Source organism: Hippoglossus hippoglossus, chromosome 9, assembly GCF_009819705.1.
Source record: "Hippoglossus hippoglossus isolate fHipHip1 chromosome 9, fHipHip1.pri, whole genome shotgun sequence".
Classification (NCBI taxonomy): Eukaryota; Metazoa; Chordata; class Actinopteri; order Pleuronectiformes; family Pleuronectidae; genus Hippoglossus; species Hippoglossus hippoglossus.
The window spans coordinates 23160193-23178659 of NC_047159.1; the positions used below are offsets into that span (position 1 = coordinate 23160193).

General features: G+C 40.8%; 1 protein-coding gene across 2 annotated transcripts in view; it reads left to right on the forward strand.

Annotated features, from left to right (window-relative positions):
* The window catches only part of sema4c (sema domain, immunoglobulin domain (Ig), transmembrane domain (TM) and short cytoplasmic domain, (semaphorin) 4C), a 102775-nt gene that overhangs the window by 41296 nt on the left and 43012 nt on the right, over nt 1-18467 (forward strand). For both annotated transcript variants that reach the window (XM_034595644.1, XM_034595645.1), the window contains one exon: nt 13166-13365. In XM_034595644.1, the coding sequence (XP_034451535.1) occupies nt 13251-13365 (115 nt within the window). In that variant the 5' untranslated portion in view covers nt 13166-13250. The remainder of the gene's footprint in view (nt 1-13165; nt 13366-18467) is intronic.

An 18467-nucleotide genomic window follows, 5' to 3' on the forward strand; every position in this document is an offset into this window, starting at 1 on the left:
AATTTGCAATAGGTTGTTTAAAGTCAAATGCTGTGCTCAGTTCCGCTTCAGTCTGAGGTAATTATGACGGGAAGCGAATTCCAATCACCATGTGAAAGGAAAGTCGATGACATTAACTTGATGCATTTGAATTGCTTGATGTCGTGCCGCTGGTTAGCAAATCATTAATTGTATGCTAATAAAGGAAATCATGCACTCAGGTGCATGAAAGTTGATGAGTGGTTTCACCTAGCAGCTTTAAAGGGGGATTTCAAACACTATTTTTTTGAGGACTTGAACATTGTGTCGGGAGTTTTCAGAAGGACACGACACAAAGCACGATCACAGTCTTTCACATTCATCTTCTACAGTCACACATTCACACTCTGCATGCAGCTGATCAAACCGCTCTTTGATTATCAGTCTTTCATCTGTGCTAACTCAACACAAACACAATGCACACAGTGTGCCGGCACCCACCCCCCTACACACACACACACACACACACACACACACACACACACACACACACACACACACACACACATGCAGTTCCATAATGTGAGGTAGTCAGCATAAGCACATCTGTAGCATCTGTATTCACAGATATCCTAGTTAATGCTATCTTTTCGATGCAGACTCACTCAGGCGTGATAGTGCTTCAAACCGTGCAGACTATCAAACACATACTCTACCTGCTCTTAGTGCTCTTCTGTGTCTTAAAATGAACACTCTCAGACGCTGAGAGCCAATATATACCTACTTTTTTAAATCAATGCAGTAGGCATGCAGAAGCTGTGTAATCTAATCTTTAGGCAATGAAATACGGGAAATAAGGGACACCACAGCCGCAGCGCAGGGGACGACGTAACCTGACGTCTTCTCTCATTTCTGTGTTGCAGTAATTTCAGTGTAAAGCTGCTTTCAGACATGCTCTGAAGTGCGGACATTTTCCTGAAATGTTCCAGAGAGGCTATGTGTGAGAACACAAATGTCCGAGTCAGTTGCTCCAGAGAGAGCCCGTTTTTTAGAATACAGCAGGAAATTCATGTGAGCGAGTGGACATGTTGATGATGTTACTTACACCACAAATGAAAATTTAACAAAAATAATACAAATATCTGAGGAGGAAAAGAGGTGCCATACACGTAGAAGACACTGGCAAAGATGTCAAAACTTTGTAGTACTGCATCATTTCTGCAGCAGAATTTATACGTCATGTCAGTTCTTTATATGTAAATGTTTTTTATTTATATACTGTTTTCTGCTTGATGACAGTTTATTGCCATTCAACCATTCACTCACACATTCATACAGTGCATCAGCACTTTTTTCTAGTGGCATTTGCCGACTAGCATTTTGGTAACAGACACAGTTGAATGCCCACATCAGTGTCGATTCTCCATAGAACATGAACCAGGCATGAGTGTGCATGATGTGGTAGACTGTATCCATATCTGCTACATTAGCTCCACTCTATGAATAAAAGCATCAGCAATGTTCATCTTTCCTGTCAATACTTAGAGAAAAAAGCTTCTAAGTGAAATGTAGTGCAGTTTTATATTTCCATCCAGCCCTGTTGGATGCATGGTTCCACAGCACAGTGTGAATAAGTGAGAGGAAATAGCACCAAAAAAAATAAAAAATAGACTCCACGTTGACTTCCTTCACTTCACATCCCACAAGTCATCAATTTTGCAGGGAGTGCTGTAACATGATATTTTTTCACTTCGATTTCAGAGCCGTTTTGCTCTGGACTTGAACCTTGAAATTTTGTCTTTGATGCATCGCCACAACTGGAGCCATTGTGTGTTTTTACATTTCTAGTCCAGGCCTTTAGCTAAAGCTGTCACACATAGCAAGTTGCAGTGTGTTCACTTGGATTCAAATCAGCAAAACTGTTTTTGAGGAACCTCCATGTTTTTAAAGCTGATCTCTCATCAGAATGTTTCAGCTGTAAACAACCATCTAAATTGGTGAAATTATCATATAAAATCTTCTTCCAAGTGTCTGTGGTGGGTTCACAGACTCCCCTAGTTAAATTTGTGAAGCCTTCAGAAAGTGTTTAATTTACAACAATGAAACAAGGTGAACTTGGGTCCCAGATTATCATTTGGTAAGGAATCTTTTATCATTAGGGCGCGAGCACCGACAGTGCGAAGGCCTTATTGCTTTTTGTTTGATTATTCAGGAGAATTAGTCGCATTTTTGATGGCTTGAACATACTCGAAAACTCACTCAACAGCGCCCCCTAAAACGCAGCAATTCCGTCTGGTATAACTGATCTTCACGAACTTCGGTAAATATGTGTATTTGGCACCAATTTGATTAATGCAACAGGAAGTCTGCCGTTTTTTTGGGGCCATTTTGGCCGTTTTACACATTGTGTATCTTAACAAACTCCTCCTGGAGGTTTCATCAGATCAACTTCAAATTCTGTGAGTGTTATCTTAACATGATGAGATTAAAAGTAACTTAAATTGTGAGTTTTCGTCACACGGTGGGACAGTGGCGTGGCATCAAAGTTTGATTAGACGCCATCAAAACACAAGGTTTATGTATCTCGGACATGCATGGTCCAATTGACTCCAAACTGGAAATGTATGACAGGAGTCCCGGCTTGATGACTTCTACACAGAAACCATGACTTAAAATCACAGCACCCGCTTGTGGCAACAGAAAATGTCTTGTTTTTTGCACGTCTTACACTTTGATGTACTCATCCTCGTCCATTGACCACAACCATGTCAAACTTTGTCAGAAGAGCCTCAAGACATTGATGATGAAGTCTTATGGAAACTGTAAGTTTTTGTCAAACAACGTGTTGTAAAATGTCAACGTTTTGCCATGACACACGGAATTGCTGTAACTTCAGGGTATTTTGTTCAATCTCCCTCAAACTAAATGTGTGTAATATAAATAAATGTAATAATGAAGGTGAACATAAGTTCTGACGTTCACAGAGCCGCGGGTTGCCGACGCCTGTGCTAGACCAAACAGAAAGTCGTCCATTTTGAATTAAGTGGCCATTTTTTACCATTTACACATGTTGTATTTTGACAAACTCCTCGTAGAGCTTTCATCAGATCAACTTTAAATTCAGTTAGTGTCATTTCAACTCTATGGAGATTCAAAGTTGTTCAAAGTTTTAGTGTTCGTCACACGGTCTGACCGTGGCGCGACGTCAAAGTTTGATGATTCACCAAAAAAGAGGGATTTATTATAACTCCTCTGTGCATTGTTCAGTCAGCGCCAAAATTCTGTCACATGATCAGACTCCAGGCCTGAACAGCTCCATATGTCAATATTAACTCATAGCGTCAAAGCGCCACCTACTGATTTGCCATTAAACAGGACGTTTTTTTTAACTTCACTGCACATTGTCCAATCAGCCCCAAATTGTTCAGGCTTCATCAGAGCCCCAACCTGAACAGATCTATTTGTCTGTATGTAGTGATAGCGCCACCTACTGGCAACAGGAAGTAAGCCTCGTTTTACAACTTTTATTCGATTTACATAAAATGTTCACTGTGTGGTCTGCACTTGATGGCTTAGACCGTAATAGTTTGTGTTTGTTTAATTCTCTCTAGAGTTTATGAGACACATGTAACGTGACCCACAAAGTCAGGACTTCAAAGTGAGCAGAATGATCCAGAGTCATGATCCGACATCATCGATTAATAACTAAATACACGTGATTATCAGTTCTTGTGAAGATTAACAGAGACAAGCACACACACACACACACACACTCCTGCAGACAATAGTTATTCCCTCCGATTATGAATCAATGCTGGGTTTTAACTTCTAGAAGGTTTTAACTAACTTAAGAAGTGACGCCCCGTTTATCGAGGAACATAAATATGAATTCAGCAGGTTTTTATAAAGCGAGTGATTAAAAACTTCAGAGGAGCAGTCACTTGTTGACTTGTGGAGTAATGCGCCTCAGTGCAGTGGCACTGCTAAGGGGGGCCAGGTGGGGCCACCTTGATACAGTAAAGGCTATAATTAGAGTTTGGCTGATTTTTGAATTAAAACCCTTACTTAGTAAATTACGGCACAATTGTAAAAACATTAACAGTCAATAATATTATATTTTCACCAGGCCTGATGCGCCCGCGAAGTTTGGTGAGTTTATGATTATATTCAAGCCGTCAAAAAGCCGTCAGCTTTGCTTTGCCCTCATTGTATCTCTCCTGAAGTTTTCTCCAGTCGGTCTGAAACTCAGCAGAGTCTTCTTTGTTTCACAGAGCTGGATATTGAGGACAGCACTGAAATTCTTCTCCTGTACCATTAATTCAAAGAGCTCCAGATTTTGATTTAGCAGACTCTCTTTCTCCTGTCTGAGTTCTGATTCCCGCTCACTTGCCTCCAGAATTGTAGTGTCATCTGCCACCTTTTTCAAATTTTTCATTGTCGCCACTTCCTCACTGGGCTCCTGATAGTCATTGTACATGATGAACATTTCTTTCATCTTCTGCAGTTCTTGTCTGCTCTTGTCTTCATTCTCCTTTGCCCTCAGTTCTGCAAGGTACAGCGGAAAATGTATCAGCTGTTGGTCATTCATCTCGTGTGCCATTATGGTCTTTTCCTCGATTAACTGCACTGTTGAGTTTAGTTGTTCAGGTGATTACTCTGTATATGTTAACCCTTTGATACACAAACTATGCAAACCCTTTCTAATGCACAACATGGTTAAAAAAATACCCTTATTGATTTCCTGTGTTATTTCATGCATGGCTGGGTGTTTTTTTGCTATATTCTTTTATAGCTTATTCTTCCTTCTTCGTTTAGGAGAGGTTGCTTTGATGACATAGAAGATGAGTCTATTAAGGGCAGCTACGATTTGGAGGTTTTGGTTCTATGGTGCTAGATGAGAATAAATAATAGGGCTTTATGTTCAAGGGATATTAAACATCTGAAGTACATTTCCTGGTTATCTATCCAATAGTTGTTTTAAGATATTATGTGTCTGGACTTAAATGCAACTTTCCCCGACAGAAACCTATCCGAGCCAGAATTGAACCCGCCAGGCGATCTGTTTTATGTGTCTGAATCCGACCCATCTCTGATGTTTTCCCCGATCAATCACATGAAGCATAAAATATCAGCTACCATGTCTGAACCTGACCCAAACCTGTATATCATCTCAAAATGCCTGGCCCGGGTTCCAATGGGCTTGGCTCGGGTATCCACACTTTAATCTGGAACAAATTGGTTGAGGGAGCAACAAACAGGCTGACACTTCCACACACCAGGGCGCTGTAAACACTCATGAATTTACTTTAAACAAACTCTTTGCACTTAGATGCATATTTTTTTTATTATATGTATTATTTTATAACTTCTATTAATTTTACATCCATATCAGTTCTGAAGCATTACTAGTGTTGGCTTCAGTACTGAGTGGGTGTTAATGCCTTTTAAGAGACTATTATTGTGTCAAGAACTCCACCTTGAATTTCTCCAATGATTAATTGTTGAGAATCAACTATAACTATTAAATATTACTCAACTATTAATACACCAGCGCTGCTCCAACTTCTCACCATGGTGATTTCCTAGGGAGGGTAAGACGATATAAAAGCTTGGAACCGCTGTCATCCTCCTGTCCACAAGGTGTGAAATCGTTTGATCCAGCTTGTTCTATTTAGGTGAAACGGCTTTTGTGTGTGTGAGAGATTGCACTTGTGTGTCTTTGTGTGTGTTTATTTTAAATGCTGCTGGTGCAATAAAAGGTGGAGGGATAGGGGAGGGTACGGGGCTGCAGGCAGGAAGGAAGGAAGGAAGGAAGGAAGAGAGCTGACGGTAGCTGCTGTGTTTGTTTTGCAGGGAGGCGAGAGAGGAGATGAAGGGTGGGGGGCCTGTCCGGTGGTTCATCCATACATAAGTGTATGTGTGTTTGTGTGTGTAGTGGGGTGTGGGGCAGTTACGGGGTTAATGGACATTAAGTCTGTCCCACTGTGATAGTAGTCTGGGTGGTGGATGCTGCGCCCCGGCTCTCTTTAACTTACAAAGGGGGCAGGGGTTGAGGTTATAGGTCAATCAATGCCTGTGAGGACTAGCAATCAGCTGGGACAGCAGCAGAGGTCAGTGTGTGTGTGTGTGTGTGTGTGTGTGTGTGTGTGTGTGTGTGTGTGTGTGTGTGTGTGTGTGTGTGTGGTGATATAGGAGGATGGGAAGGAAAAGGCTGCCAGGAAAGGAGAGGTGAAGAAAATGAAGGGCAGGAAGAGGACAGTGGAAAACAGAGAGATGCAGTGGTGAAGAGAAGAGGGCAGACAGATGGGGTTTGAAAACGTTCTTCCTCTCCCCCCCGCCGACATCCGCTCTCTTCGAAGAACCTACCCCGCTTTGCTTCTCTCTTCAGGGACTCATCTCACCTCCAAATCCACTCATCACGACAAACAAATGCACGCTGAACAAACGCAGACGCAAAAAGACGCATGTGCACATGAAACAACACTAACCGACAGGCGCAGCCATAACAAACCACTCAGCAACCTAATCAGAACATGTGGCCTACTTCTCCGCATGTTTTATTGAGCTCTCCATTGTGGAGTGCTGACTGACATTATTAGGCTGCAGTGTCTCAGCTCATTAGCTAAACCAGGCTCAACAACACCAGCAGCTAAAAGATGATTTGATACCGCCCGCAGAGTTATGTGACACGGCAGGACCTTAAAGAGGACGTGGTGAGAGGCGGAGCAAGCAAGTCAATTTGTTCGTCAGCCGAGAGGGAGGCTGAACCTCGCTTTTAACGGCACAGCGTGGAGCCGTAAGAGTCGCTTTGATATAAAGAAAAGAGGAAGGAAAAAGTAAAAGAAAAATACATCATAGACTGACTCCAACCATCTCCCCCGGCGTTCATATAGTTCCCTGAAGGTGTAGCCTGCAGATTCTGTGGGCAATATTATCAGCAGAGTGCTGTCAAGTTAAGAAAAATATTCAGCAACACTGAATGGAAAACAGAACTGCAGCAAGCCAGTCTGTCCTTAGTTGATTGTTATTGCTCCATAGTGACTGACTGGATTTTATATATTGGCACTGTATATACTCCCTCTGCTATATGCTATTAAAGCAGCTAAATGAATCACACTGACTGAACTGAGGACTGTGCCTTTGCTGGTTAGTAAAAAAGTTTGCACAGCTACTACACATGCTAGTGGGGTAATCTGTTACCATGTTTACTGACCACTATGTAATATTACAGATAATGGTGAAATGTAGTGTATTTAGTCGATTAATGTATCTCGGTGCACTTGAGGCAACTTAAACTGACTTGGCTTCGATTTTGAGCTACTTATAACTTCTGTTTGAAGAGAAAACATATAAAAGTTCATACAGCAAAATAAGTACCTTCACATGTGTTGTGCTACTTTTGTAGTTCTACTAAAGTACATTTTGTACACTGTAGTAGTCCTTCTTGCATTTAGCAGCTGTAACTGTGTTTCTTTTAGTCTGAATAATGTGTTTGTTCTCCTCGTATTTTTCAACAGTTTGCTCCTTGTTTGTGAAGTATGCGGCTCTGCTGTTAGTTCCCTCGTCCATGTCTGTGATTGGTCATATGCAGTAAACCCCACCCCTGTCTCGTGCACGCGTTCAGATCTTGAAGAGGAAAACCCAATTTACCGAGTTGATAACCAGCTTCATGTGACCGTTTAGCCTGATTGCCATCGTTAGGTCAAGTTCACCCGGATATTCTCGGTATGTTGAACTTGCTTCGTAGTACAGTCCCCAGATTAGAAGACTAGATGTTTCAATGTTAAAAATGTATGTTTAAAAGTTTAAAATGTCATAAGGGGGTTACAAGTAGATTGCTGATGACTTTGACTTTGTCCATGGGTCCCTGACCACTGCTTGCAGGTCATACCCACCCCTGAGAAGTTTTTCCTTTCTCTACACTATATATCTACTTTTACCTATTATGAACAAAGAGGGTGGCGGGGGGGTCCCTCCATGCATAGAGTTAAAAGGAAACACAGTGGACAGGCTCAATGTTGAAATAGCTCTGTCTTATAGCTGATATTTCATTATGACTTTCCAAACCTTTGTTTCCTGGATTTGAAAATCAACATTTAGTATACTACTTTGGCAGGATCATTTACGATAAATAGTTGCATTTTATGCACCAGCAGAAAAGAGGAAACAGAGGAATATTAAATGAAGTGATAAGAAATGGGAAATAAACAATAAAAAGAAATGAGAACAAGGTTAACACTGAGGATTTTGAAGCTTTCGTTGTTACAGGCAGAATCCTTGAATCGCCATCTCCTCCCACCGTCCTTTCACGTCCTCATCTTTCCCTGTAGTGTTTACATGCTGCCTCTTCACTTAATCTGGCCTTTAGGATGCACACTTCACTTTGTTACCTCTCTGCACAGACTTAGAAGAGTGGATGTTGAGGAAGGGGAAAAAAGAGATAAATTGCAAACCACGCAACATCTCCAGACGTGTTTTTTCTTATTTTTCCATAACTCTCCTTACTTTTCTTCCTCTTCCTTTCAGCCCTTCATCTCTCGCACCCTCCCTCGCTCCCTCCATCTCAATCTCTTCTCGGCTCACTCATGCGTTGGCCGGCAAGGCCTCCAGCATCGATCCAATAAAGCTGGTAGTCGGCACTGCGAGGCTTGGAGAGCTTTCACCCAAACCCAGCATTTAAGCACGCTCATTTAACAGCACACCGCTATGATCTGATCTAGGGGTGGAGGGTGATTTGGGAGAAGCGGGGGATGAGGGGGGGTTGAGGTTATTTTTTCCCTCTTTCAGCCACTTCTTATTTTCCTCTCAAAAGTGTTATCAATAACACTCGCATTGGTTCGATATGGGCACACAGACACGAACACATGCACGCACACACACACACGCACACACACACACACCTCAAAATCTCAATTATCTCCACTGCCAATCTGCCAAATAGACCAAATGTTTAGTTCGTTTGTTTTTTGCCAGCACACAAAATGATTATTCACAAGTGGGAATAGATGAGGGGGAGGAAGTAGGAGACATAAAATGTGCTACATATCACAAAGGTATTTTTCTTTCTTTTGCTGAGATAAAGTAAACAGTTTGACATTTTGTGCCCATTTACAAGCCAATGGGTTCCCTTCTCCTATGAGCATGCCAAAACCAACAGTCATCAAGACCATCTTAAAGGTCCAGTGTGTAAGGTTTAGGTGAAAGGGATCTATTGGCAGAAATTGAATATAAAATAAGCTGCAGCATGCAACTTCACCACTAGATGTCACTAGATTATATACACTTAACCTTTAAAAAAGAACAATCTAGAGACATCACTCATTAAAAGTTAAAGGCCCATATTAAATCTCCCGTATTTTAATAAAATACTTGAAAATGCAGTTTTTCAACAGCACAACTTCTTGGCACTGAGCATCTATTGATGTCTTCCAGTTAGAATTGAGGCCTGAGACTCTTCTTGTTAAATCTTCAATTGGATTTGCTTAAAAACATACAGTGGCAGAATTTCAGTCTTTTAGTTGAACTGGATCTCACACAGTAAACCACAGTTCATTATTAGACCGACTCGAAAACTGGCTGGGGTATCAGAGAAACGGGTTTGAATTGTACTTAAAGGGATATTTCACCGAAAAATGAAAATTCACTCATTATCTATCCACCTCTATGCCAATGGAGGGGTGGGTGAAGTGTTTGAGTCCATAGAACACTTCTGAAGTCTCAGGGGTAAACTTTGTTTGCAGAATACGATACAATTGAAGTAACTGGTGACCAAAGCTTCACACGTAAGAAAACAACAGAAAAAACATAACATGCTTCCATACTGCTCGTGTGGTGTCATCCAAGCCCAGACATTCATATTCGACTCAAAAGGAGGTCATTTACACTGTGACTTAAGCCTAAAAGTCTATCAGAAGTGGCTAAGCTAACAGACTTTAGCATTTCTGACGGTCCCTGAATGCACCTCGTCGGAAGATATTAGAGGACATTTAGGAATAAGAAAGTTATAAGAAAATTACAATATCAGCTTACACCTTGAGAACATATTGATTATTAGAGGAATAATGCCTTAGCAGGATTTGAAAAACCTTCTCCATGCATTTATAATCAGTCAACATTACTACCTAATAGTTTGTTTACAGGACTCTTTAAAAAATTGAAAAAACATTTGCAACCATCATGGATAATATCATTTCTGTCATTGTCTGTCAGAGAACATTTCAAAATACAAATGTTTGTCTATTAATCACTGACTGGATTTGGGCCCAAATACATTTCTGATCTGCTCTTATGTTAAGCAGACTATCCAGATCATCTGGGACAGGTCTGCTTTGTGTCCCAAGAGTCAAAACTAAACATGGACAAGCAGGGTTCAGTTTTACTTCTGTGTGCAGTTTTTATGCCCCACAGATATGGAACAAACTCCCAGAGAAGTAGAGGTCTGCTGCAACTCTTAGTTCTTTTAAATTTAGGCTGAATGCGTTTCTTTTTGCCACAGGCTTTAATAAATCAAATATGTACAAATTTCTTGTACTGCATCGTAACTCTTATCATGTTTTTTTTATTTTCTATTCAATTTTATTTTCTATGGTCTTATTTTGGTTTTACATCTTTAATTGATGCCGTTCATGTTTAATGTAAATTAATAGCCTTGTTGTTGAAATGCACTTCACAAATAAGCTTGCAGTGTCTTGCATCATCAAAGGCGTCATTTCCCTCCCTGATATGCAGCAGCAGAGGGTGGGAAAGCTTACAGATGATATTTGCATTTTCATGTGTGCATTTTGATTCTTATGAAGATAGACGTCCTGATAAGAATACCAACGTTAAGAAAGATCCATCAATCCTAATATCTGGAGCAGTTAGGTTTAAGCATTAAGGTTACACTTAGTGAGTTGGAATTGCACTGTTGGTGACCTTAAAGTTAAAATTAAAGGGTCATTTTGCAAATCACAAAAACATATCCACTTACAACTGGTGGTGCTAAGCCATGAGGATGTATTTTGTTTTGTGCTGGGGTTTAAAGAAATCTAATACTGGGACTTCTGCTGCCATTTGAATAGAAGAAAACAGAAGTGAACGGAAATTTTTGCTCGAAGAACTAACGACAATTAAAAATGACATTTTAATTTAACTGTGTCCTCACTTTCTAGGCAGTGTTTCACAGACCATGCCATGGAGAGTTATTAAAATAACTACTTTCTACTGAAAATAGTCCCTATATTACAGTGGGGAGAATATTTTGCTGATAATTCTTAAGACTTTAGTATGCTTCTTACAAAAATGCTCATTAGATTATATAAGTGTATGAAATCCCCTTTCAAGTGGCGTTATCAGTCATCTTTCCTAATTCTTCACACAACGTCTTTACATGTGTTTAACCCAGATGAACACCATGAATGCTGTTGATAAGAGGCAGCTTGAATTGCTCAGCATGTGTACAATTAATTGCATTGAGATCATGGATGCTGCCTGAAGGGGGAATATTATAGTATTATCTGACTTTAGGGTGTGGTCACATAAAACAGTAACAAACACTATAAACATAAGGCACTGTCTAAAGGCAAATCATATCATCATCATTAGTTTGAAGCATACTGAGGCCTTTAGTAAAAGAGATGGTTTCTGGATGTTGAATCCTATCGGTTTGAGCAAAACTGACTAAATTCCACTCAACCTCTACTGTTTTCAAAAGGCAGCAGAGATCTCACATGTCTTGAAAACTGGGTAAATTAAATCATCTGCAGGGTTAGAATGAAGTAAGAAAATGCAAGTATTTCTCATTTGTGCGTATCAACCCTTTAACAAACTAGACTGGCACTCGGAAGAGACCATACCTCCGCCACTGCCAACAGTCCCAAGCTGCACTAATTTGCTCACACTCATAGGTATCAGGCACCTAAATATGCCTTTGTCATAAAAACCCATGAACTATTCCCTGAGAAATATGTGGAAATGTCAAAAACGCCCCATCTTGAGATGTTTAAGGGAAGTGAAATAAAAAATATCTGGGTTGGCACCAAAAATGAATGGGTTCTTCCCTGATCCATACTGCATCCTTCCACCAGGTTTCATGGTAATCTGTCCCGTAGCTTTTACATAATCTTGCTAACTAACAAACAGACAAACATGTCAGTGAAAACATAACCCGTGGAGGCAATGAAACTGTCTAGATTTCCTGATATATACGACCATCTGAAGGGTTTGTAGAAGACCAAGCAAACAATCCACTTGGCGTCATTGAGCTTAGAGGTTTGTCAGCACAGGTGGCTGATAAACAAATCCACTCATAACAGCTGTCCAATATGCTAGACGCCATAAGGAGAAGATGCGTCAATGCTTTTTTATGCCACTTATTGATGGCACAGAGTTCATACTTAATGATGATATGACATAAAGCAAAGGATTGAGTGCTGGCATGTCCTCCCAGGCATACAAAACCAAACGTAGTTTCATTGTGTGTGTATGTAAGCACTATTTTAATGTGAAGTTCCTCTTCTGGCCCTGTGCATCAGTGTCACCTGCAGCACTGTAACAAGTCAATCATCCTGTGCTGTTATTGGACTGTAATGCCACTGCAGCTGCACACTTGACATGTTCATTAGGTATGAACCGATTCATTTGACAACACAGTGCTATTGGACTGTCCTTGCCTCGACTTTCATTTCCCAACATGTTGGTGTTTGATGCATTGCCAGCGCCAATTAACTTTGATAACTCAGCCCCAGTTTAATATACTGCTGCTGAATTGGCTTGACAAGAGTGCAGCGATAAGCTATTTCCAAGCTTTTTGAGTAGTGATAGCTGGATTATCAGTCAATGTGAGGGAGGGACAGCAAAACTTTCCTGTATAACCCCCAAGGCTAAAAGTCATTAAAATGTTTGGTTTGTTTGTGTTGGCAGAAACTCAGTCTCACAAGCACAAACAAAGATTATAACTATGTCCTTGTTGGCTTTAATGATTTGCAGCACTCATTTCTGTTTTGTGGATTTCAATGACCATGTTCAATTTTAAAGTACATGTTTTCAGAGTGAGGAATTTATCTTTTTAGTGCAGCTTGAACGTGTGAACTGTTGTGTGGCTGTTTGAAATGTGTGCATGTTGTAAATACTGTTTTGACAAAATCGTCTCTGATAAACAACCAAGTCAATAAAGGAAGTGAATTGCTGCTCCCCGCTGATGTGTTGCTTTTTCCTCTCTGTGTGGCAGGCTGCCAGGACCCCCACTACTCTCTCTAGTGGCTCTGATCAACTGATTGATCCCTCGATCCATCACTCCACCCCAGTTCCGACAAATGGGAACTATCATGGGAGGGATGAAGTTCTTGCTTGTGGTGATTCTGATTGGATGGGAGAAGGCGATGGGTCTCAACTGGAACCCAATGCCGCGCAAGACTGTTCGATACCAAGGTGAGTTAGCTTTGTGTTTCCAGCTGATAGACGGGTTCAACCTCAGTGGCAACTGAAACTTTGCTGTGAAAGTGAGATTTCAAAATCCATTAGCAGGTTCTTAATATCACAGTAAAATCAAAACAATATTTTCTAAGCTCCAATCTTATCTCACTGTGTTGATTGTTTCTTTTTACCAACTAAATATTAATCAACATTTCAAATTCCAAAGTTTTCTTCTCCTGTAAAACTTTTTTAAACATTCACCATATATTTTTAGGTCAACTAGTTAAAACACCCATTATAAAACATTTCTTGAGTGTTAGCATAGTTAGCTGGTTAGCTAGTCTGTGCTTCGAACTTCTTTACATGTGTTTAACCCAGTTGAACACCATGAATGCTGTTGATAAGAGTCAGCTTGGCGTGCACAGCATTTGTATAATCTATGACATCCTCACACTCTGCTATGTTAACTTCCTACTAGCTACCATTCAAGGGTGGTTTTATTTGAGATAACTCTTCATGTTATGTCCCCCGAGAGGGCGGTCATCAACATTTATGGACATATTTGTGTAATTGAATAATTAGCACAGGGCTGTTTCTCAGAGCTTGGCAGAGGAGTGACTACATGCTAGCATTAGCTCTGCACATTTTTCTCTGTGGTTTCTGTAACATGTCTCATTAGCTTGGTTGCTGAAAGACAGTCACAGGGTTCATTCGAATGGCTTATTTGTGTTACTAAATTATGATATCTTTTTCCACTTTGGTCTTTCCGGCCATCTCTTCCATTAAATGTGAGCACTGTCATTATGGGTTGTTATTGATGAAGATTTTAAACTGCAGGTTAAAGTTCACCAAAGTTGAACTTGAAACAAAGGTGTGGATTTACCCTGCTAATGTTTTCATTGATTACAGCACTTCCATTGGATATTATTGATTGTCTTGGGATGACCAAACCTGAAAGGCTGACCAATATATTAGTGGAGCACTTGATCTGGCCAGACATTTGAAACAAAACCTATAATTATTTAAAAAATGCATTCCATTACATCGATCGGGAATGATTTCTCATGATTTCAGAGGTGGATGATTCTGTTAAGAGGCCCACATCGACCCTCAGTAAAACAATACATCAGTCTAATCCTAGCGCTCAACTGTCTTTGCACTCTTTATCTTGGCCCTCCTCTGCAGCCAGGCCCAGCTTTCTTTACTGAACAATGCCAATTGTTGCAAGCTGAGAAACAGTCTCTCTTTAATCCCTCAAAGGGGAAGTGCTGCATTTTCTCTCTTGGGGATTATGGAAATACCATAAAGAGAGTGAAATCCTATGGGGGAAGCTATATTTTCCCACCTCTCTGTACCACCTATCCCACCTTTCATCCCTTATCTATCTATCCTTTACGTTTTTTTCATCCTCTTCCTTTTTGCCTTTTATCCCTCCCCTCGCCTTTTCTCTTTGTATGCCGCGGCTCATCGTATGAACCAGAAATGCTCTTATGGCGTTTTCACAAAGAGCTCCGATTTCAGCCACTCTCGAGGAGAATGGCGTGTGGTGGTGTGTGGGGATATTTCAAAAGCTGCTTTCTCATACCGCTATCACCCATCCCCCACTCTTCCCCATTTCCCTTTTTCCATACAGCCCTCTTTCGTCCTTTCTTCCCTCCATGCTACAGGCATCACTTACTTTGTGGTGGAATGTTAGGACAGAGACTGGGGGGGGAAAACAATTGATAGGGCGTCAATAGTTTCTGGTGACATGCTCCAGTGTGACGATGTGAAGTGTTGGCAGAGAGCAGTCCTGATCTGTGCTGCACTTTGGCTAGCACACAGCTGTGGTACAAACATATCAGACAGGGCAAACGGGGACAACCGCACACACACATGGTCTTATATGGAAGGAAAAAAAACTTGTGCACCACCAAAAAGGATCTCATTTTCAGTAAATAAATTTGCCTGTAGAGACGAGATAACGTCCCCTCGCCTCGAGTGCAGACTAAGTGTTTTGGGGGGTTTTCAGCCTCAGAAATAAAAGCCTTACGAAACACAGGAGAAGGCAGATCACCTCACTTGAATCGTATTGATTTGAGTGTGGCACTTGAGTGCAGAAGGATTCTTGACGCAAATTGATTTGCATTTGAAACAAGTGGGATTATCTTACCTGTTGACAGATTTCTCCACTTGGTTAAAGAGAAATGAGATTTTCAGGCTCAGCATTGGGTAAAATGACTTATATGGATGGATTCTTGCTACGGTGCTGAGGAGGAGATAGGAACCAGACGAAATGGAAAAACAAAGCTGCAGAAAGAGGGATGGACGGATTGGAGGCAAGAAGCACAATGAAAAGAGAGAGAGGAGATAGAGAGTGGAAAAAAGCAAGGAAGAGAGAAAGGTAGAGAGACATAGGGAGACTTAGCAGAGAGAGGCCAGTCACTAACTACCTTAAAAGGACAGAAAGTAACTTCAGACAAACGACAGGGAGAAAGGAAAACACACACAGACAACCACACTCACACACACACACACACGCACTGCAGGCCGTTAACCATGTGTTTCATTTTGCATGGAATCATCTCACAGACACACACTCAAGATTCATACTATCACATGTGTTTCTGTGTGTTAACTCCTGTTTGCATGCAGCGTGAGTTTTCAATAAAGAGGAGACAAGACGAAAAGGAAATAAAAATCACAAGAGTAAAAGAAATTGTGAGGGCACAGAGGGCGCGTATGTTTATACCTGTTTGTGTAGAGAGGGAGTGAGTGTGTGTGTAGCTGTGAGTCTGTCTATCTAATCCCCCTTTGTTTATATATGTGTGTGTGGGTGTGTGTAGTGCTTAGGCTGGCAGTCTGAGGGATTTGGCGTATAGGGGTGTGTGTGTGTGTGTGTGTGTGTGTGTGTGTGTGTGTGTGGGTGTGTGTGTGTGTGTGTGTGTGTGTGTGTGTGTGTGTGTGTGTGTGTGTGTGAGAGAGAGAGAGAGAGAGAGAGAGAGAGAGAGAGAGAGAGAGAGAGAGAGAGCAAGAGGTGAGAGAGAGTTGGGTGGGTGATGGTGGGGCAGAGATGGCTGAAGAGATAATATCCTCCATCCAGCAGCACATGAGGCTTACATGAGGTTGGAGAGGACAACAAACATAAACTCTCTCTCTCTCTCATTCTCTCACAAATTATTCACTTCTTCTTCTATTTTTTTTTAAAAGCGTCTTGTTGACATTTTAATTTGCAGGCTGTTATATTCTCCTCACCGCCACCTCGTCCCATTTATGTTGGGAAAGGAAAAAAAATCACTGTTGGCTCCTAATGAGACATTTTATGTACACGCTTTATGTATGGCCCTCGTAGCGCTACTAATGAGCGTTGTAAATTTACATACTTTCCATTTTTCTCTCATGTTCTCTCATTCTAATCACTAACATGGTGCATGCATCTTGATTTCTTTTGCACTTTTATGTGGGTTATATTTCATATCAATGCTCATATTGTACAAGTCTCTCTTTCATAGTTTGTTTGCTAAAGGTTTTCTCATCCAGACCTTTTTACTTTATGTTAAAGGATGAGGCTGATGTTGTTTGGTATTTTTCTTACTGTCCCACTGCAGAGTTGTGTAATTGCAACTTGATGACAATGCAGCAGGGGCAATCATTTTCCATCAAAATGTGTGTTAATAGAAACAACCAAGCTCTATTATACAAACGAATAAGTTATATCTTCAGGGAAAGTCATTGTTTTGCAATCAAGTCTAAAGTTTGGGTAAACATTAATGTTTTAGGGTTGACATCCATGAAAATTGGAAAACTCAGTTTTGCTTTGTTTTTATCTTCTGTCCACATTGATCTGGAGTTTTCGAGCCCCTAATACGGAGATCTTTGGAAACGCTGCGTTTTAGCTCTAAAACTCCAGAGTTTTGTTTTAGTTTGGATGAGCAGAAATGTAGAGACTCTGATTATGTTTACATGGACACCAATATGACAGTACAACCCAATAGTCCAATTAGGACACTTCGTGATAACCAGCATTTTCTGATTCCCTTAAACTGAATAAGGTCATACTCAGAATAAGCAATAATCAAGACATAAATATTCAGATTTTAGTCAGATTATGTATATGTCTTAATCGCATTATAACTTCCTATTGGAGTTGACTTAGGGTTAGCATTTTTCACAGCATTTCCCAACATCAACATATGGCAGTTAACAACTGCATGACAACACAAGCCCTGGCGGAACAGTTCTGGGGTGAGGGACACACAAGAGTTATGCTCTAGGTTTTAAGGGAAATGGTACAAACATTGCGATGCCGATATTTTCAAAAATGTTGCAGGAACGTCAGATGTGTAACATAACAAGTGAGTCATAATCTGACTAATTTGAATGGAATATTATCGAAAATAATGTCTCATTCTGAATAAGGCCAGTAGTTGGGTAATCTCTCTCAAGTTCAATTCTTGACTGGGTCTTATAAACTATGATGTAACTTTACCTGATGCGTCACACTATCATTGTCACATCACCTTTTCTAGAAGAAGACAAATGGCAGCAGCCTCAGCTACCAGAGGTGAATGCAGTGGATAACAAATTACCAGTGGTGCTGACCTTGTGGAATTTGCAAGCAACTGTTTAACTGCAGTTAAATTCTGCGTTTTAAACTGCATACGTGCGCAGGGTTTCTCTCCTGTCGGATTCACACACACACACACACACGCGCGCACACACACACACACACACACAACCACACATTCATGCCTTAGCCCAGCCCAATGACAGAGACCAGTAAGCCAAAACTATGACAAAATGCAGCAGCTGTGGTTAAACAAAGACTGAAAGAATGGAGTAAGAGAAAAAAGAGAGGAGGTGAAGAGAGAAGAAGAAATAGAGCCTTTAGAAACTTGATACTTTGTTTGAAAATCTTGCCAGCTTTTATGAGCCCTGCATCTTTAAGGAAAAGCCAAAGCAAATGTATGCCTCTTGATTTAGAAGAAGAAAGATATGGCGGGAAAATAAAATAGAGTAAAGGGAGAGTAGAAAAGGGCTGGGCCTCTGACCTCCAGAAACCTCTCTCCCTCTCTCTCTCTCTCTCTCTCTCTCTGACTCAATCTAAACCTTTCTCTCTTTTTTCGTCCTTCTTTCTG